Source organism: Fonsecaea pedrosoi (assembly GCF_000835455.1).
Source record: "Fonsecaea pedrosoi CBS 271.37 unplaced genomic scaffold supercont1.2, whole genome shotgun sequence".
In the NCBI taxonomy this organism is placed as follows: Eukaryota; Fungi; Ascomycota; class Eurotiomycetes; order Chaetothyriales; family Herpotrichiellaceae; genus Fonsecaea; species Fonsecaea pedrosoi.
In genome coordinates this window covers 1,431,593-1,451,828 of record NW_013550614.1, presented here as the reverse complement: position 1 = coordinate 1,451,828, position 20,236 = coordinate 1,431,593, and the positions used below count along the sequence as shown (strand labels likewise).

The window sequence follows — 20,236 nt, the reverse complement described above, 5'->3', positions numbered from 1 at the left end:
TGGGCGGCCAGAATTATTATCATCCATTTTCCCTCGCATTTTCCCTCCCGCCAGGAGGAAATCGAAAGACACGAAACTCTCCCACCCCGGCAAGCGGATCAACAACACAAGGTCAGATCACGCGCGGCAGACACCAAGAAACCTGGCTCCAAGCTACCTCCCACCATCATCCCCATCCTTGATCTGGTCATTTTTTCTCTTCTCTTTTCCCATCAATGTCATGCTCTCCCTCACTTTCACTTTCACTTTCACTTCGCTTCTCTTCTACTCCACTTCACGCCACACCTTGTAGCCTGCATCTAAGTTTTGTTGCCTAATTCACCCATCACCATCTACCATGGACTCACCCGTGTCAGATAGGGTTTCTTTGTTGACGTTCATGGATGGAGACTTGTCAAGGCGCTGTCGAGATGTTGTGTCTGACTGTCGACCCTTAATGTTTGGTTTTTGTAGTCTAGATCTGTCAATCCGATGTTAATCCTGTCGCTGTTATTGAAAACGCGCTCAGGCTCAGGGGGGGCATTAATCTATCGCGGTCATGTAAATTCGGTTTCTCAAAGTGGAGACTGCTCGTTCCATCTAATGTCAAACTGAATCGTGACTTGGGAGTGCACTTGATGACATTGTTCGTTTGCGCCTGTTGATAACTAGAGAGACTCGAGGGCAGGATGAATCAAGCTCAGCCATTGGGATTGAGGGGATCCGATCTGCCGGATCATGTGAGATGTTCCCGGACAGGTTAGAGCCAATCCTATCTCAACCTTTCCTGTCATCTGTGCCCAGCGCGACATATACGTGGCGTGAGCAACCATGGCCTACACTGCGGTGCCTGCCTGCCTGCACCCTCCGAAACGCCATGCTGTGTGCCTATTACTTGTAGGACTGTATTGTACACAGTAGTTTTAAAGCCTGCCATCGCCCATGAACCTCATGCGTCATAAAATGCATGCCATCTGCCCAAATAAACACCTGCGCTTGTGCCTCGCTCCCCTTTTTCAGGTCGATAGATGTGCCTTGGACTTTGTCTCCTTCTTGGTCTTGGCCTCTTCCTTCTTTTTCTTCTTTGCTTCCGCAATCTTCTCGTCGTGTTTGCGTTTCAGGCTCTTCTTCTCCTCCTCAGTCTTGGGGACAGCCTTGAAAAACCCCTCGAGTCGCGACTGTTGGGCTGTTTTGACGTTTTTCTGTAATTTCTGCGCCGCACTTCGGACACGGTCCTCGTTGAACCCCTTCTCGTGAACCAGGAATTGCACGAGACCTTCGACATCAGGAGCTTCCCACTTGAAGTCGCATTCCGGATCATCGGCAGATCGCACGTCTGGGTGCAGAAACAATTCTCTCGCCTCCTTGTACGGCCAGTCTTCCGGAATGGTATATCTCTTTTTGGTATCATTCTCAATGAAATCAACAACTCCCTCCAGAGAACCGTGCTCCCGGATGAGCTTCAACGCAGTATTAGGACCGACTTTGGGGATTGGGTCGAGATAGTCGCACCCCAAGAGTATACATAGATCGATGAACTGGACGAGTCAGTTGGCTACAACTGGCTGGCACTCTGGTAGAGTCATACCTGATTTCTGTCCATACCAAGTCCCTCCAAGGTCTTATCGAGATGTATCTCTTGAATGGGTTCCTTGCGCTGTTCACTGAATGTAAGGTGGCGGAGCAAGATTGGTGAGTTGAACGTCAAAGTGTCCATGTCCTCAGACGCTGCTGCGTACACCTTCCCAGCACGCGCCAGAACCGCACACTGAGCCTCCGCCTCGGTGGGGGCTACAATGTAAGGAATGCCCATCAACTTCAACAGTCGTCGGCACTCTTCGTTATGCTCTCTCGTGACTCTGACCGTGCGCCGTGAGAATTTCTCAACCTCTTCAGCGGTACCTGTCTCTTTTGCCTCTTCATGCTGATCGCTCGCCTCGTTCTTTCGAGCAAAGCGCTTCGCCAATTCGCCAGATTTAAGCTTGGGGGGTGCGCCGTCGAAAACGTAGAGTGGTTTAATGCCATTGTCGACCATGCGCAAGGTGCGGTAAAACATGCCCATAAGATGAGACGTGGTTTCACCCGTATCAGACATGAGCTGTTGGCCATCTGAGCGGACCGCTATCAGGAAACTGTAGATGCTCATCGACCTGTGCAAGTCAGCCGTCTGTTTCGCCGATTCGGTGAGTTGCGCAAAGCCTACGCGTCCTAGTACATTAAGGTCAGTAAGAGCACCCGCGATGGACGGCAGTCACTTACAATTGCAACCTTCCTCCCAAAATGGTTCTTGATCTCACCAGTCTTGATGGCATCAGGCGCCTCTTCGGCGATGACATGGTAGAGTTCTGCTGACAGTGAGCTTGTTGAGGCCTGACAACCGGCTGAGCAATGTCACATACGTTTAATCCCCATGGTGAGAGGACGCTGTGCTTCTTACAGATCGGTTGAGTGGACGTTGGAAGTGAATCGCATGACAAGAAGCCGCAGGACGAAAATGCGCGTAAAGTGACCCGCAGAACCGCGTTTCGCGCCTGTAGGATGGGCCCAAGTGAATGACGTAATGACGGCATGCGCACTCCATAAGCTCCTCCGCAGCTGCGACCAATCGAGTACTACTGCCGCGTTTGAGACCGTGTAGTGCAGCATCACCAGCATTGGTCTCGTGTTATTCTAAGAAAGAGACCTTTGTCTCTGAATTGACCTATAGACTTTTGTCAGTCCGGCGACCCGTCGAGTCTCAGAAGGACGTCTCGGCAAGCTCTTGCGAACCCTCGTGTCTTTCAAGTGGCGATGTGAACGCCTCTGTCTCGGAGATTCTCTAATTTCCTAGTACTTTGAGTCGCAGGTACATTGACAAATCGCCTCGGCAATTTGGTAGTAAATAGCACATATTGAATCACCTCGCTGATCTCCACGTCTATAATTTTCGCCATTTCTCCTTCAAATTTGAGACTATCCGTTTCTTCGTCTCTCTCTCTCTCTCTCCTTGCACTCGCTCCTGTGGACTCACTTCTCATGATGTCACGCTCCCTCCTTCGTCGAGCTGCACGAGCGCGCTTGGTCCCGACAGCGAATCCGGCCCCTCGCCGACATGCTTCCTCAGTTGCAGCTTTCAAATGGGAGGACCCTCTCAACCTGTCAAACTTTCTCACCGAGGAAGAACAAGCGATCCAAGAAACGGCACACTCGTACTGTCAGGAGCGCCTGCTACCCCGGGTTCTGGAAGCCTACCGCAAGGAGGATTACGACAAGACAATCTTGCAAGAGATGGGCGAGCTAGGTCTCCTGGGTGCCACAATAAAAGGTCACGGATGTGCAGGCGTGAGCAACGTAGCTGCTGGGCTGATAACGCGGGAAGTGGAAAGAGTTGACTCGGGTTACCGGTCAGGCATGTCTGTCCAAAGCTCCTTAGTTATGGGACCTATAGATGAGTTTGGATCACAAGAACAAAAGGACAAATTCTTGGAGAAGCTGGCCAGAGGTCAATTGGTTGGCTGTTTCGGTCTGACGGAGCCCAATCATGGCTCCGACCCAGGTTCTATGGAGACAATTGCAAAGCCACATCCGTCAAAGGAGGGATACTTCTCGCTCTCAGGCGCAAAGACCTGGATCACAAACTCGCCAATCGCGGACGTGCTGCTTGTGTGGGCGAAATTGCAAGAAACAGGCAAGATCAGAGGGTTTTTGGTCGAGAGAGAGAAATGCCCCCCAGGCACACTCGAGACGCCACCCATTAAGGACAAAAACGGACTTCGCGCATCGATAACGGGCATGATCCAGCTCGACGATTGCCCCGTCCCCAAGGAAAATATGTTCCCCGATGTTGAGGGTCTCAGAGGTCCGTTCAATTGCCTCAACTCGGCACGGTATGGCATCGCTTGGGGAACCATGGGTGCTCTCGAAGACTGCATCAGCCGGGCCCGAGAATATGCTCTAGAAAGGAAGCAATTCAAGAACAACCCGATTGCCAAGTATCAGCTCGTTCAGAAGAAGCTGGCCGATGCTGCCACAGATGCAGCTTTCGGGCTTGCCGCTGCATATCAAGTTGGCCGTCTCAAGGATGAGGGCAAGGTCCTTCCAGAAATGATTTCAATGATCAAGAGACAGAACTGTGATCGAGCGTTGGTGAATGCCAGGCATCTCCAGGAGATATTTGGTGGGAACGCCGTCAGCGACGAGTACCACATTGGGCGTCACGTTGCGAATCTGTTTGTGACGCAGACATATGAAGGACAGAGTGATATACACGCCTTGATCCTGGGGCGTGCTATTACTGGGCTGCAGGCATTTTGCTAAGGGTAAACCGACTGTATTTATCCGACCGCTCAACCGTCGAGCCTCAAGTACACGCTTATCCCACGCTCGGCATGTCTTCTGTGATCACGGCTATCATCCCCGTCTCGCGGTCCAGTGGCAACAGTTCATCACCAGTGCATTAATCGGACCCAGCCTCAATGAAGCCAGATTTGTCTGGCAATGCCTCACGAGCACGGCGCCAATGGCATACTTCGATATTCACAGACACCATGCTCCCGAACAGCTCAGGACTTGAATATCTGTGGTATATCTCGGCGAACATTGATATAGATCATTTGGAGATATATATTCAACCTCCAACTGCTATACCTGGTCTCCAGCAGGCGGCTGCAGGGACAAAGAGTACATAAGCGATTGCAGCATGAAAATAAATGTGAGTCTCCGACAAACATTGTTCTCAAAATATTCAAATGTGCATACGGTAGAGATGTAGATGGCATCATCGTCATGGTGGCCACGTGAGGTTTTGCTCCAGTAAGCCAGTAGTGTTCCTGACTCAGAAGCTGGGAGAGACGGAATGAACCATTATTATTATTGTTACCCTGTATTGTTTCTGAGCCAACGTCTCGTCGAATATTTGTTGATGGTTCCGCGTTGTCGCAGGCAATGCTTTGTCAGAAAGAAATCTAATGACAACAGATGACAGGAAATATGGCCTCGCTGCGGTGGCGAAGCCAGGAAAAAGTTGACGCCCAAGTGGATTTCATTGGGCGAAGGCGGCATCTAGGCAGAGGCACCCACCCAAGCCACCCACGCACCGCCCACGCCCGCCCGCCTTGCCTGAGGTTCACCGTCCGGCGTCACTTGTAGTCAGAGATGCGCCCCTCGCTCCCTCGCTCTGCCTGCCCGCTGGGTGCCGCCCTTACTGCGTCCAGCACCTTCTGCGGCCCGCCAAGCGTGAACGCCCTTCTTTCAGTTTAAACTGCGATCCAGTCGGCTGAAGGAAAGTCGATCTCTCTTCCCTTTCACCACTGACTGCATAACAACCAACCTCACCAAACCGATCAAACCTCGTTGACAATACTGTCCCCTCTCCTGCGACACCCTCATCGTCACCTCTAATTCTTAAATCTCTCCTTCGCACATTCCTCAGGTTCGTCCGCTATCCTTTATTCTATCAGCCCATTACCAACCACTTTAGAGTTGACTCAGATAATAGCCCCACGATCCGCGCGATATCGACCACCTTCGGCCTCAAAATCCTCCCTCCCTAACTCAGAAAACCCATATTTTCAGCCATGGCTCTGAAGCGAATCAACAAGGAACTCACAGATCTTGGCCGGTGAGTCCTATCTGCTCTCTGAATGCTGCGGGCGGCAAATTCGGGCCTTGCAAAATCATACGGACTTGTTTGGACAGCTATACTGATAAGTTGGAATGTAGTGATCCTCCCTCCTCATGCTCAGCCGGTCCTATGGGTGATGATCTGGTAAGTATACAGTTCTGGAGAGCGGTCGAAATCGACGAGGCCACCGCGCAGATACGACCTCCTGCACCTGGATCACTGGCTGACATATGAATTAGTTTCACTGGCAAGCCACAATCATGGGTCCCGTAAGTAATCAAAGCTGTTTGGCTCAAGATGCTTCCGGAACTGACCAAATTTTTCAGAGTGACAGCCCATTTCAAGGCGGTGTCTTCTTCCTGGCCATCCATTTCCCCACAGACTACCCCTTCAAGCCACCGAAGGTCAATTTCACAACTCGAATCTACCATCCCAATATCAACTCCAACGGCAGTATCTGCCTTGATATCCTTCGAGACCAGTGGAGTCCGGCTCTGACAATATCGAAAGGTTTGCACGATCGCCTCCTCCTCGATAGGAAAACAATGTGCTTATATTTGATCAGTCCTTCTATCCATCTGCTCTATGCTTACCGACCCTAACCCCGACGATCCACTTGTTCCAGAGATTGCTCATGTCTACAAGACCGACCGCGCTCGATACGAAGCAACCGCCAGAGAATGGACGAGGAAGTTCGCAATCTAGTGCCTGTGGTGGAATGGGCGGTGGTGGTTGTTGATAGGTGGTGCTCGGCAGTGCCAAGCGGCAGGGGCTACGAGCTGCGTTAGATGAGAATTGGCAGCGTTTGGTACCGAGTGACAGCAACGATGACAGCCATTACACGAGGGTTTTGCTAGATGACCCCCGGCTCCACGGATGCGGTTGGCAGAGTATGACATATGCATTACACCAAGGAATGCAATGACAGGCAATAGGAGAAACAGGCGCCGACGTTATGGAGGGATGTTTATGTCCAGCAGCACGATCTCGGATGAATTCTTATGATGCATACAACAGGGCGTGCTTAAGGGAACTGACAACTGTGCTTCTTGCTTACCCGAACATGTTGTTTCTTATCCTCTTGGCCACCGTCGTGCTCAATCGTCTCAATTCCATCCATTCACATTTCAAACCTCGATGCCAACGTCTGGACAGGCGGTGACGCTTGAGATTTGATGCTGCAGCCGCCTTGCCCCAACCTGACAAGGAGTAATCCGTAGGCTGCCAAATGACCGCATGCATGGCCAAGGTGGATGGGACAAAACCGGGCGACCCAATTAGAGGGGGATTTCGGGCTGCGAAGGCCACATTCCGGAGGATGAGGCTGCGAGGCCTACGATCCTACGAGTCTTGTACGTAGGCACGTGCCCTCCGAAAGGTGATCCAGACTTGGTCATAGTTGCATGGCCTGGTGGATCATAATGGCAGTCGTACGTTACATGCCAATGCGCATGTGTAGGAAAGCCTTGCATCAACTGAAACAAGGAGGCTGAGCGGCAAACCCCAACGAGACGTCCAGAGAGTTGGTTTTTCTGCACCGGCTGGCCCGTTTCGGAGCCTCCCCAACCCCTGGCGCGTTTCACCAAGCCTCATCCACCACGCATCGCCGCCAAATCATCGTTCTTCGAAGCCTCCTTACGACCTTTTCGAAGTCGGTCTCGAAAGCTCCGTCAACAGCGTCTGGGTTTCGCTTCTGATCGGGTCTCGACGCCTGTCACGCTCTCCTGGGCAACTATGTGGATATTCGAGCATTGGGCTCTGTGCCCCGATTGACCACCGCTTCCCCCGTCTGTGGGCTCTGGCATGCGGGATCTACACCTGCCACAACTCCCCCTGAAAACTGCAGGAAAAAGGTCGACAAACTCTGTCATGCCGCCGATGTCTATTATGTAGCGAGAAGCGCCGAAGGGGGAGGGGAGAATGTACTACAATTGTGGCCCTATTTCTCGATCGTCCTGGTCCCTTGGTCTTTCTGTTTACTTGTGCTGATCATCTTCGTTTCTTCACTTGCCCGGTGCGACGTCTTCGCTTTTTTTGCATAGATTCGGGTTTGAACCACTTTCATTTCGCTTCTAACACGCCGAGACAGGCTCGTGCGGCGCTGAAACCCCCCAGGTATCCGACTTGTACGAGGCAAGTATACCCAAGTCCTTAGCGAACCGGTGATTTCCTTCATACTAATACTGTGTCAAGACTGTGTTTCGAAAAAGTCGTGAGAAGACCGTCTCGAGTCCGAACCCTGCCGCAGCATCTGGCACCGAATTGCAGTGTGCAGTGGACCAGCCCTGGAAACAAAATCGTATCAGGTAGTTCTAGACCGCAGTTCTTGGACCTTACATTATCATCTGCATGCCATGGACACGTCGATACCTCCGCCCTACCCTTCCTACTTCTACGACAAGCCGCTGGGACGGTCCAACACTACGACGCACAATAATGCTCCAATGTATTACATCGAGAAGCCGTTGGCCAGGTCAAACACGTCGTCGACCACTTCGACGATGACGGAACGCACAAGATCAACTCCTCTGTCGAGGATGCTGCTGTCCGGGGAGGTGAGCGGCGAGGCGCCTCGGGACCTGAACATGAGAGAGAAGTTTGAGAGGTGGATGGTCAACGAGGGCTCGAGGAGGATAGTGGTGGGAGTGTTCGTGCTGGTACACGGACTGGTCTTTGGCTTTGGCTTCATGAACTACCAACTCAAGGACAACTTGACTGGGGCGCGGGCGACATTTGGCATCACATATCCCATTGCGAGGTCGGCCGCACTGGTCCTGCACTTCGACGTCGCCTTGATCCTCTTCCCCGTCTGCCGGACGCTGATATCCTTACTCCGTCAAACGCCCCTGAACAGCATTGTCCCCTTCGACAAGAACCTTACCTTCCACAAACTCGTAGCCTACTCGATCGTCTTCTTCACCTGGGTGCACACCATTGCGCATTGGAATAACTTTGCTCAGCTCGCGGCGAAGCAGAACCTGGGCTTCGTCGGCTTTCTGAAAGCAAACTTTGTCACAGGCCCGGGTTGGTCTGGCTATGTTATGCTCTTTGCTTTGATGGCGATGCTCTTTACGTCAATCGAGAAGCCGCGTCGCGCCAATTACGAGCGGTTCTGGTCCGTCCACCACCTCTTCATCGTCTTCTTCGTCTTCTGGTCCGTGCATGGCGCTTTTTGCATGATCAAGTCCGATACCGCACCTTTCTGCTTCGGGACGGGCGTGTTCTGGGAATACTGGATGTATGGAGGTTTCGCGTATCTCCTGGAGAGAGTTCTTCGCGAGATCCGCGGCCGACACAAGACCTTCGTCACCAAGGTTATCCAGCACCCTAGCAATGTTGTGGAGATCCAGATGCACAAGGAGAAGACGAAGACACGGGCGGGCCAATATATCTTCCTCTGCTGCCCTGAGGTCTCGATCTGGCAGTACCATCCGTTCACCCTGACGTCTGCACCAGAAGAAGACTATATCTCGGTGCACGTACGGATGGTGGGCAACTTCACCAAAGCTCTCGGTAAAGCGCTCGGTTGCGAGGACAGCAAAGGCCGGGGCGACGGGAAAGGAGATGGTCGCAAAAAGCCTCGTTCCGAAGTTGTATCCATGGCTCCTGGGGGGCTGCAGAAGCTTCTTCCGCGAATCTACGTTGATGGCCCGTTTGGATCCGCGTCGGAGGATGTGTTCAAGTTTGAGACAGCAGTGCTGGTCGGCGCGGGTATCGGAGTGACGCCATTTGCCAGCATCCTCAAGTCTATCTGGTACCGCATGAGCCAAGGTCGCGACAATCAGACACGGTTGAAGAAAGTCTACTTCTTCTGGATTTGCCGCGACTTTGGGTCACTGGAGTGGTTCAAGAGTTTGCTCACCGCCATCGAAGCTCAAGATAAACAACACGCCATCGAGATCCACGCTGTATGTTCTCCCTTTTCTCCTGAGACATGTTCTCTCAGCCACATTTTGCTAACTGGTTTCGTCTTTAGTATCTCACCGCCAAGATCTCTGCCGCAGACGCCAACAACATCATGCTCAACAGCAGTGACACAGACGCCATTACGGGGTTACGCACGCCGACGAACTTTGGCCGTCCGAACTGGGACATGGTTTTCCGGGCCATCCGAAAATTGCATTCTCCTGGCGAGGCGGGTGTATTCTTCTGTGGTCCTAAAGGTCTGGGCTCGCAGTTACACATACTGTGTAACATGTATAGTGAAGGCGACAAGGGTTTCAGCTTCGTCTGGGGCAAAGAGAACTTTTAATGTCCCGGTGCTTTTCCTTCTCAACTTGACTTTCCTTTGATGCAATTCAGAAGCGTTTGTACCAAATATTGGATACTGGAGGGACAATTGGAGTCAGCTCAAGGCAAGACTTTGACTTATTTTCAGCAAATCTGGGAAATTGGGGCGGCAGCAGCAGCCAAAAGCCATGGATGGCTCCGCGAGACCTGTGTCCCCCCAGGCACGCCGGCCCCATGGTTCGACCTCAACAATGGACATTACATACATACATGGTGTCCTCTGCCACCAAAGTTTGGCACTTCTCAATTGAAAGGGTTGGGGGGAATGCCATGTTTGTTTGTACCACAACCAACCTTATGTTTTCAAATAGAAGATACCACGATACATCATCACATCACATCAGTACTCGGTCAACGAGGGCTTTTTACGAGGCGATATATAGAGAGAACTTGAGGATTTTTTCAGAAAAAGGCGAAAAAAAAAGATGCAGAGGCAACCGGGCTTTTTTTCCCCTTGTCATTGTAAGCGATAGCCATTTTTTTCTCGATTACGTTGTACGTTGGTTCTAGCCATATGTAATACTTGACCACGTACACGACGTGGGAGATGCGTCCGTTATCCCGCTGTTTTGCTTCCAGTCAGAGGTGCGACTCTCTTGCGGGCGGCTTGAGAACATGCGTTGTGTGGTATTATTATGTGGTGTGCTGCTGTATCATTCTCGAATAATAACCGCCCATCAGCTCTTCAAGCGCCGGCAAGGACAGTAAAAACAATAATCCAATCTCTATCTCTATCTCTCCCTCCAATGAAAAACCCAACAAAAAAAACTTGCGAATCTGACCTGCGGGGATAATATATCGTCGACAAAACGAGCCCTAGAAAATTAGTATCTTCTTTCTGGAGGGAAAACGCCCCATTGTCTGTCTGTCCGTCCGTCCGTCCGTCCGTGTGTATGTGTGTGTGTCCAGTGCCAGTACCACCGTTGCCAAAATATCCATCTCTTGGTATTGTTTTTTTTTTTGCAAACACATCAAAAACAAAACATTGGCGATAGTTGCCTTTCTTTCTTTCTTCCATCAAGATCTCAGGAGGACGCTCTGTCTGTTGTTACCTTTGAGGTTGTAGATGGACAGGACCCTCCTGACGGCCCTGCCACTCCCGGGCTTCAACAGTGCGTTGAGCTCGCTCCCATGGAACACGGCGAAGAGAAGCATCGTGGTGAGCATCAGCACGGCGTCGAAGACGTAGAGGAACACCTCGTGCGAGATCAGGTAGCCGTCGTTGCCCTGGCCGTACTCGATGAGGCGGAAGAGGGACCGAATCAGGATGAGCAGGCTGCCGGCGTAGAGGGTGTAGATGTGTCGTTTCCAAGCGGTGGCGATGTCGACGTCGGCGAGGACCTTGGACGTCGGCGCGCGGTGCATCCGCACGTGGAACATCAGGCCCACGACGACGAAGAAGGAGAAGAAGATGACCTGCACGACCAGGCCGCCGATGATGATGTTCTTGCCCGTGTCCATGGACGACGCGGTCCCGCTGGACATGATCCCTCCACCTGCAGGGTGTGATGGTTAGTATCAGTCTTTCGTGCAGAAGAGCGTGCGCTATCTAAGGGGGGGTAGAGGATCTCTCACCAGAGGCTTGCATCAAGAAAGAGAGGACATCGCCCGCGACGAAGGTCTTTGTCAGCCACCGCGGGTTCATGAGCGAGTACTTCCTCCCGTCCGTCAGCAGGATGATCCGTCCGAGCTCCATGTAGATGGTGGCCGCGAAGAGCGCCGGAGCGACGAGGATCAGGACCGTCTGCAGCACGTAGCCGCCCACGCTCCAGTTCGGGGTCTCTTGAGCCCCGATCGCCCGTCCAACATATCCGATGGCCTCAAAGTACCCGCCGACGCAGAAGGGGATGAAGAACCAGGTCCGCGTGCGGATGAGCTGATACGTGTGCAGGAAAGACGCGACTGCGAACAAGGTGACGAAGATGACGGCTGCGGCGAGGGAGGGGTCGTAGTGGTAGAGTTTAAAGTCCGAGTTGTCGTTGGCCATTGTTGTCGGTTGAAGGTGTTCAGACGAGAGTCTTCTCGCGGGTAATAAGAGAAGGGGATGAGAGTCAACACAGCAGAAATGCAGATGCAATGAACAACGCAGAAGGTAATTCTCTTTTTTTTTTATGGCTAAAGCATGAGGGTAGAGGAGACGAGGAGTGCAAGGTTCAAACTTCTTCAAATTTATACACATATACCCAGTACCCATCTCATGTTGTCCTGTCCAATTCTTTGCTTTGCCTGCTGCCTGCCTGGCCGGCGGATAATGCGTCTCTATTCATTGTGATGGTGGAACCATGACAAGGTAGCGGATTGAATGCGTCGGGTAAGTCGACGTATCGAGTCTAGCTGGAAGGATATAGAGGGGGTGGCTGTGAGGAAAACGGAGAGACTTGGTTTGATATGCGTGAGGATCCAGACGGGGGAGACCTCGTAAAAAGCCTCGTATATATTGATACGCGTATCGGTAACGAGGCTCCACAGATATACGCGTACTCGGTAGACCTTCCGTATTGGCTGGAATGTGACGAGGCTGTGGCTGTGTTGCTGGCTGCGTCTTCCAGCCTTGGACTTTGCTGCTCAATCGACTTGAAGGGGCTAACAGCAACAGTAACAGCAACATGCAGCAATTGTTATGAGATACCCCTAGATCTTTCCAAGGACTTGGAGCCATCCACGATGTTGCTGGTGGCGAGCTTGGGTAGACCTGTTTTGGCCATCTATTACCTCTGTTGGAACTGCAATCGTTTATCGTTTATTTGACCTTGGACATTTTCGCCCAGGTCAAGAAATATACGTCTGGCTGAGTCCTTGGGAAGGACGGCGGGATACTGAAAGGCAGTACATACAATGTCGGACGGTGCATTATCGCGCTCTATGGAGCCTTCTGCCACGTCTTCCTCATCCGGGAACGGTGATCAGGGCTATTCTTTGCACAACCTCAACAGCGTCGAATCTGCAAGGGACGATTCCGGGCGCGAGAATTTTCTCGGTCCTGCTGGACTGGAAGACTATGACCACGAAGAAGCAAGCATTCTTCTCGCTCCTCAGGAGCTGTCGGAGCGGCCAGATGGTGATCAGCGTTTCCGTTGGACTCGCCATGACCGGTTCTATAAGTCAGAGTCTATTTTACGAGCGGTGCTGAGCTGGATCAAAGGTCCACAACCGCCTCGAGTCTTTCGGATTTACTCTTCGGAATGGCTCCAAGATGCGTGCGACCACCTCCTTGACAGGCTCTTGCCAACTAAATGGCTCAAGGTGTTTGCTCTGGTTACGGTCTATGTTCTGTGGAGTGGGCTGTTCCTTTTGGCACTTCGAAGGGCGGTGGTATCGAGCACTGATTCTGTCGATGGCCAGCCAACCAGGCTAGACTGTACAGCTCGATTGTGGTATGTGTCCGGTCGCCATGAGCGGTCATCATCACTGACCAGTACAGGCTTAATAGCACGCTTTGTGGATTGGACGGCGAGGAGTGTCGCCCTTTCGAGGACAATCACTTTCCGTTCGTTTGCCCGGCTGGGTGTAAAGATGTCATTTTACTCGAGCCTCATTATATTGGATCTCAGCAAGTCAATTATCGTAGCCTTGTCGTCGGAGGGCAGCAATCTCTCGACGACCCGGCCTCTGCCATCTACCGCGGTGATTCATTCATATGTGCCGCGGCAATCCATGCCGGCATCACCACCAACTCCCGGGGCGGCTGTGGAGTGCTTCTGCGTGCTGGAGAACGGTCCAACTTCCCAAGCGTCGATGCCCATGGTATCAGCAGTATCGGATTCCCATCCAACTTCCCGCTATCCTTCTCCATCAACTCGTCCAACTCGGCGAGTGGTGCGTGCAGAGACTCTCGCTGGATGTTCCTGGGCACGTCGATCCTGGTCACCTCGGTCTTTTCCGTCTTTGTGACCTCTGCGGCGGCGTTTTTCTGGTCGATCTTTGTGGGTGTCTTCTTCCACGTGGCCCTGATATCGGATCCCCCCTTCTACCAAGACTACGCGGACGTGGTGTCGATGGCGTTCCGACGGTTCCTGCCAGCCGCATTCGTCGGCCACGTCATTTATCGGTATTGCGTCCGTCGAACGTTGTCCGATCTCAGGGCCCCGATCGAGAAGACCGTCCTCTGGCTTGGGGGTTGTTGGGTCGGCGCATTGAACAACGTCACCTTTGACCGCATCCCGATATCGCGATTGACCCCGCACGACCTGAAGCAACAGCCTGGCGCTATCCTGGCGCTGTGTCTGATTATTGGGATCCTCCTGATCATCGCCGTCGGCCAGGCCTGGTGTTTTCGGAGTGAAGGTCGAATGCCGCGGTACTTGTCGTTCTACGGCGTCGTGGGCGCGGTTTTGGTGGCTCTGGTTTTGATCCCCGGCATGAACGTCCGCATCCATCACTACATCCTGGCGCTGATCCTGCTCCCGGGGACGTCGCTCCAGACCCGCCCGAGCCTGCTATACCAGGGCATCCTGGTCGGGCTGTTCCTCAACGGCGTCGCGCGGTGGGGGTTCGACAGCATCTTGCAGACGCCGGGCCAGCTCCTGCAAGACGGCGCCGCCGTGGGCAGCGTGGTCCCTTTGCTCCGTACCGCGCCGCTCATCGTTGGGCAGAACATCACGTTGAGTTTTGACCAAGTGACGTCGTCCTCGTCTTCTTTCGACGGCATCGCCGTCCTCGTCAACGACGTCCTGCGCTTCCAAGCCTTTTGGGCCGACGCGGAGGACATGACCTTCCACTGGACGCGGCGCAGCGTGGTGCCAGGCGACCCGGAGTTTTTCAGGTTCGCATACGTCAAGAGACACGCGGTCGGCGGCGTGGGAGAGTGGTACGGCGATTTCTCCCCGCCGGCCGTGTGGTTTGGGAATGGGACCTGGGTGGCGGGTTAGACATCTATATATCCAGAAAGGTGGATTGATAGATGGATAGATTGATAGTTATGTAGACGAATAGTTGGATAGGCCAACAGTGGACAGATGGACAGATGGACAGAATCGCGAGTATCCTGGTATCTGGTATCTGATGTCTGATGTCTGGCACCCTATTAAGGCCAACTATGTACTTTACTTGTACGTAAATACATATATACATATATGTATTGACCATCTTCTATGCTTCTGTGCTTCTGTGCTTCTGCGCTTCTGTGCTTCTATATCATGTACCTATGTATCTACCCACCCATCTACCAAGGCAACAAGGGTGCAAGGGTGCAATGCTACGAGGCTACGAGGCCACGAGACCACCTAGTGCCATGTAAATCATGCCGAGTATATCCCATCCGCCACTGGGAATAAATAAATAACCCACCGACCAACATAGATCGGTGCGGACGAGCATTACAGGAATAGACTCATTCACTCACATACACAAGCAGACAGACTTTTGAAGGTTTGAATGCTTTGATATCTGGCGACTTTGCAAGGGATATAGGGATGTCATGGTTTCGATAAGACTGATCCTGTGCACCTCCTCTGGGCATCGACATGCACCATTCATATCCATTTCTAGTTCTCTAAAACCAAACGCCATTCTCTACTCCACCGGGTAACTGGTATCCAAAAGTCATGTCGCATTTCCAAAAAAAAACAGATTGTGGTGCGAGGGTGTCTCGTCCCTATGGCAGCTAGCATATCCCTCTCAAATAAACCCGCTGTGAAGCTTGCAAGACAACCAACTGCCAGTCCTTCATACTCAAAACACATAAATGGTACAAAAATTCCAGACTCTGCGTCACCCATCACGCCACATGACCCAACTCTGGGAGCATTTGCTTTTCCATTGTGGAAGCCGAAATCAACGACGGCGAAAAATTTCGAGAATAGTTGCCATCGTCCGGCTCATAGATGCTGATGCTGTCTTGACTGGCTTCGTCGCTCGACTCAGGATCGCTGTCATCTCGAAATGGCCTCTGCATGGTCCTCGAACTCGATCCGTCTTCCACGTCGTAATCTTCCACCACGAGAATCGGATTCTTTTCGGATGGGTCTGCAGCGGTACTCTCAATGGCTCTAGGCGCTTCGGGGACGCTGTACAAATAGGTGGCCAAGAACACCAATATGGAACCAAACAGAAAATAAATCGTGGGAACAAAGTTGAAGATGAAGATCGAGGCAACGGTGGAGAGGATGATGGAGAGGGAGGTGGCGAAACCCTTGAGGATGTTGTCGGCGTACTTGATGACCATGGCCACAATGAGGCCGCCCGCCGCCTGGATGCAGACAGTCGCAAAAACCACAGAGTTGTAACCCTGGAAAAAGCCCTTCTCCCGGATTGCCTGACCATCCCAGACCAGTGCCCCGGTCAGAGCAATGGCCAGACAGCCGACGCTCAGCTGGATGTTGCGAACCCAGATGGACGAGGTCTGGCCGTTCTTCAGGACCTTTTCGAAGTAGACACCCGCGAATCCCGAACAAATGCAGGCAATGGCCACAGCAATAATCCCAACCACATAATTGCCTTGCTGTGTGTTGACCGCGGCTGTCGACGAAGGTATTTGCACACAGGCTACTCCGGCCGTGAGGATGACAAGGGATAACCACTTTTGAGCTGACAGGCTCTGGCCCAGCATCAACACCGCAAACAGGGCTGTGGTCAGGATCTTGCATTGATAGGTGACTTGGAAGGTGGCGGCATCCAAGTTGGTTGCAGCAACAAACTGGAGGTTGTTCTGCAGGGTGTATAGAATGGCTGGGACAAGAAGCTTGAAAAAGCCGCTTTTAACACTAAAGATATCCGTCCACAATTGCTTGAGACCGTAGCTGGTGGGGTTCAAGTGTGAAGGGGCGTCGTCGGAGAGGGTAGGAAGCTGTGAGGACCGGTGTTGGTGTCGCTGGTCGCTGACATGGACGCACAAGCATATTATACATTTCAGAACTTCGGAGAGCACCACGGCGGTTGAGCTCAGGTATCTCGGACCGGGCAGGATTCGGGAATATCGCATAACCAGGACGAGGGAGGAGTTTTGGACAACAAGTGTGAGGAGAGAGACGTATTTTGTAGGGACGCCATGGATGGTCGAAACACCGTCTGTGAAACAGGGATTGTGAGTATACTTATGCTCCCTCCTGCGTTGTACCTTTGGCGAAAGCGTGTACGTACCTCTGGCTGACATATTTTCTATCTTCTTTTTCCTTTTTTGCGAGAGATATAGCTGGATCCAATGATAATGGTGATGATATGACTGGAAATAAGAACTAGGACAAATCAAAGACTGAGTGCGAGTAGGTAACGAGTGACTTTGTTTGGTTGAGTGAACGAGTGACAACCGTAAGGGTGAGTGCGTTGATTCTTTAAGGAGTGACCATGGGTGAATGCGAGCTCAATAGCACAAAGTGTAAGATATGATGCATTTCATCGCGGTGATCATAGTGTCAGCAGGAATGAGGAAGAGGGAAGGGCCCCAGGATGCACATTGATGAGGTCTGTGCCTGGGGGGAGGGGTGTAGGTATTAGGTGGTGGTGGTTTAACAAGACATGTTCGGGAATGAAGGTGGTGTGTGGTGTGGTGGTGAGGGTGGAGTGGCAGGAATAATGTACCAAGTAGCGCAGGGAGGATCACGAGCGAAGGGAGGGTGGATGGTGGAGACGATGGAATGGATAGAGCGGAGCGCATGGAACTGTAAAGTAGGATGGTGGTTGGTGGGAAGCTTTAGAGCGTCAAGGCGTCATGCTGAAATTGCAAGGGGATAGAAGGGGACAGGAATGGGAGACGATCCTGATTCCGGGTGCCTGGCACGCCTAGCCGGCTAGCCTTGGAGACCTGACGATGATGATCTGATGCGATGCGAGGAGGCACCCAGGAGGGAGAGGGTGGCAGATGTCAGTCAGCATGACATTCATTCAAGTACGAGTCTCGACGAGGTCTCTTGGGTCACTTAGGTCCCTCCCAAGGTGACTGACTATGCGAGTACCGAACATGCCTGCGTACGTAGTACTGTACTTGTTAGGTACGAGGTCCTTTATTTAGGTACCTCTCCACCTAGCCTTACCCGTAGGTAGGTACATAAGTTCAAGTATGGCCTAGGCCTCAGCGCGATCGTCAGGTACCCGCCGCTCGCCGCCCACACTACCCAAATTACCTTGCCACGCCTGCCACCATACCTACGTAGGTGGTCACTTAGTTAAAGGTACTTGGAGACCAAGCAATCAACCCCTCCCTAATACCCGGCATGATTGGCGACGCCTCCAGATGTAGAAACGCGTACCAAGTAGGGGACGTGTTTCCTGATCACCGAGTATCTCGCACATGTAGGCAATATGGGGAATTGCGGATCGCTGTGTATTGACACCCCTAGTGAGCGCTATGGGTATCACCATGAACCCCTCACGCCCCCCTAAGCCAGATACATACCAGAGCCCCTACATACTTGTACTCGTAGCTCGCCTGCACCAACACACACTGGTGACACCAACCGGCCAGCTATGGTGTTACAAGCAGTAAAAGTAGTGTTACCGTCACCATCTCGTCTCTGTCTCCTCTTCTCTACCCACCGTGTCCGTAACGCTCCTCCCAATACAGGGGCCACCAGAGTAACACCGAACGGGTTGACAAAATACCCGCAGCAGTTTATCGATTACTTTCCCGCGATTAGCGATTGGCGTATCTCGGGATTATCGATAGCTAATCTGACGTGTTTCCCCCCCTTGAAGCCTGGCCTCTGAAACAGACAAGTTTCCCACGTGTTGAGTCGTGTGTTTACATACTCGCTCGGTACCGAGTACGGGATACTCGTGCACAAGTCGTGACAGTATCGCGTCCGTCCGTCCCACTACCCGAGGACGGAGGAGCATGCGGCGAGTCTGGCCAGGGCCGTGAACCTAAACCCACCCATCAACTCAGGTCGCGTAGCTGAAATGGAATGAGTCCAAGTGGTACGGTTTCTCGACGCCCTTGCCCGTAAAGAATGCCAGCAGCCATTCTTTCAGTGACAGCTGCACGTTGTACGAACAGTGCTTCATGACCCATGCGAAACTCGCCGCCCGCCAGATCCGCCGGCTGTGGACTTCGCTGTGGTCGCTGACCTGGATCTGCCACATGGCGTTGTTGCAACTCTGCCCCGCCAGCCGCAGGTCTTCGATGGATTGGTGCAGATGGTCCATGTAAGTCTGTAACGCCTTGAAATCGCTGGCCAGGTCCATGGTGATCATGGCCAGCGTCAGCAGGCATGTGAGTTGGAAGATCAACTCGAGTCGTCGCGGTTGTGTGAGTTCGGCGTCCGGCGGAGGCTGTCGGGACACCAACCCAAGCAACGTCGACCCCTCCTGGAGTTCGAAGGGGTGTTTCCGTCTCCCTACGACCTCGATGTCAGCTTCTCGAGGCCCCTTAGCGGCCAAGACGCTGGTGCTTGACAGCGACTGCCCAAACTCTCGCAGCTTCTCCAGGAAGACGTTCAAGTTGTGCACCAGCCTCTTGAGATCCGAAACATCCCAAATGTAGCTTTCTGGGCTCGTCCCGTAGATGCATTCAAAGAAACACATGACGCGCGACAAGAGCACCGAGTTGACCGCGAGAGGCCCCCCAGTGGTCTTCAAGATCTTTCTGACCGCCTGGTAGTGCATCCCCGCCGCTTCCTGAGAGCCTGACCGGCGATCAAACGTGCCTAGACTGATGATGGACGCCAACAGGTCGTCCTTGCGGTTGGGGCTCGCCCTGACACTCAGCTGTCGGACCATTTTCAGAGCCTCGCCCTTGTGTCGGATCACGGCCATCTCGAGCGACCTCTTCTCCGTGTCGGTGGCATATTTGTTCAGTGAGATCCGGTACAGGGCCGACCGCGCCATGATGACCTGAAAACACGGGGGCGTGGTCAGGGCGATGGAGAAGTTGCTGGCCACCGGGTGGGGACGCAGTCGAGGACTGAACCCATACGTGGCTTTGGGGTAGTAGAGCAGGTAGAAGCTGATGAGGTGCTCCTGGAAGCGGTCGAGGCTCGCGGGCAGAGCGGCAAAGGGATCCAGTCGGTCTGAAAATGGTCGAACACTGTGGCGCACAATGGCCAGCAGCTTTTCCTCGCGCGTCAGGTCCTTGAAGTTTTTGCCATCTCGCCTGTTTTCTTCCTTGTCTCCTCCATCTTGAGCCACGTCTGGTGGAGGAAGGATGACAGGCTTTGGTTCGATAGGTACCAGTTCCCTTTTGATGCGGGTCAGCGATTTACTGGTCGAGGACTCCATTCCTCAGAGGTCCGGCACCATTTTTGCTCGAAAGAGAGCGATGGTTGATGTTCCCCGTGTGCAACGAGGGGCCAAAAGAAAAACGAGGCCCCAAGACCCAAAGTCGCGGTGAACAGAGGCCCTTTGGCCTTTGTAAGCTGGGGATTGGTTTCTTTTTTATTTGCGCCCGAATTGGGCTTGAGTTTGACGAACACGGCTCGTTTAACAACCGAAATC

The 20,236-nt window shown here is 52.7% G+C and overlaps 8 protein-coding genes across 8 annotated transcripts; 4 read left to right on the top strand and 4 right to left on the bottom strand.

Annotated features, from left to right (window-relative positions):
* Positions 1-995: 995 nt before the first annotated feature.
* Positions 996-2,391, bottom strand: Z517_02488 (flap endonuclease 1; the record flags this gene model as incomplete). Its single annotated transcript, XM_013431597.1, has 4 exons — positions 996-1,517; positions 1,568-2,146; positions 2,239-2,324; positions 2,379-2,391. 4 exons carry the CDS (start codon positions 2,389-2,391, stop codon positions 996-998), a joined length of 1,200 nt encoding a protein of 399 aa, XP_013287051.1.
* A 606-nt stretch (positions 2,392-2,997) lies between these two features.
* Positions 2,998-4,275, top strand: Z517_02487 (uncharacterized protein; the record flags this gene model as incomplete). Its single annotated transcript, XM_013431596.1, has 1 exon — positions 2,998-4,275. The coding sequence occupies one exon, from the start codon at positions 2,998-3,000 to the stop codon at positions 4,273-4,275; it is 1,278 nt and encodes a 425-aa protein (XP_013287050.1).
* A 1,259-nt stretch (positions 4,276-5,534) lies between these two features.
* Z517_02486 (ubiquitin-conjugating enzyme E2-16 kDa) lies at positions 5,535-6,286 on the top strand (the record flags this gene model as incomplete). The annotated part of the gene is made up of 5 exons (XM_013431595.1): positions 5,535-5,578; positions 5,680-5,725; positions 5,821-5,850; positions 5,908-6,091; positions 6,147-6,286. 5 exons carry the CDS (start codon positions 5,535-5,537, stop codon positions 6,284-6,286), a joined length of 444 nt encoding a protein of 147 aa, XP_013287049.1.
* A 1,649-nt stretch (positions 6,287-7,935) lies between these two features.
* On the top strand, positions 7,936-9,833 carry Z517_02485 (uncharacterized protein; the record flags this gene model as incomplete). Its single annotated transcript, XM_013431594.1, has 2 exons — positions 7,936-9,489; positions 9,558-9,833. The coding sequence occupies 2 exons, from the start codon at positions 7,936-7,938 to the stop codon at positions 9,831-9,833; spliced, it is 1,830 nt and encodes a 609-aa protein (XP_013287048.1).
* A 1,055-nt stretch (positions 9,834-10,888) lies between these two features.
* Z517_02484 (uncharacterized protein) lies at positions 10,889-11,858 on the bottom strand (the record flags this gene model as incomplete). Its single annotated transcript, XM_013431593.1, has 2 exons — positions 10,889-11,367; positions 11,447-11,858. 2 exons carry the CDS (start codon positions 11,856-11,858, stop codon positions 10,889-10,891), a joined length of 891 nt encoding a protein of 296 aa, XP_013287047.1.
* An 848-nt stretch (positions 11,859-12,706) lies between these two features.
* Z517_02483 (uncharacterized protein) lies at positions 12,707-14,739 on the top strand (the record flags this gene model as incomplete). The annotated part of the gene is made up of 2 exons (XM_013431592.1): positions 12,707-13,245; positions 13,293-14,739. The coding sequence occupies 2 exons, from the start codon at positions 12,707-12,709 to the stop codon at positions 14,737-14,739; spliced, it is 1,986 nt and encodes a 661-aa protein (XP_013287046.1).
* An 848-nt stretch (positions 14,740-15,587) lies between these two features.
* On the bottom strand, positions 15,588-16,961 carry Z517_02482 (uncharacterized protein; the record flags this gene model as incomplete). Its single annotated transcript, XM_013431591.1, has 2 exons — positions 15,588-16,876; positions 16,949-16,961. 2 exons carry the CDS (start codon positions 16,959-16,961, stop codon positions 15,588-15,590), a joined length of 1,302 nt encoding a protein of 433 aa, XP_013287045.1.
* A 1,724-nt stretch (positions 16,962-18,685) lies between these two features.
* Positions 18,686-20,020, bottom strand: Z517_02481 (uncharacterized protein; the record flags this gene model as incomplete). Its single annotated transcript, XM_013431590.1, has 1 exon — positions 18,686-20,020. The coding sequence occupies one exon, from the start codon at positions 20,018-20,020 to the stop codon at positions 18,686-18,688; it is 1,335 nt and encodes a 444-aa protein (XP_013287044.1).
* Between the last annotated feature and the right edge of the window lie 216 nt (positions 20,021-20,236).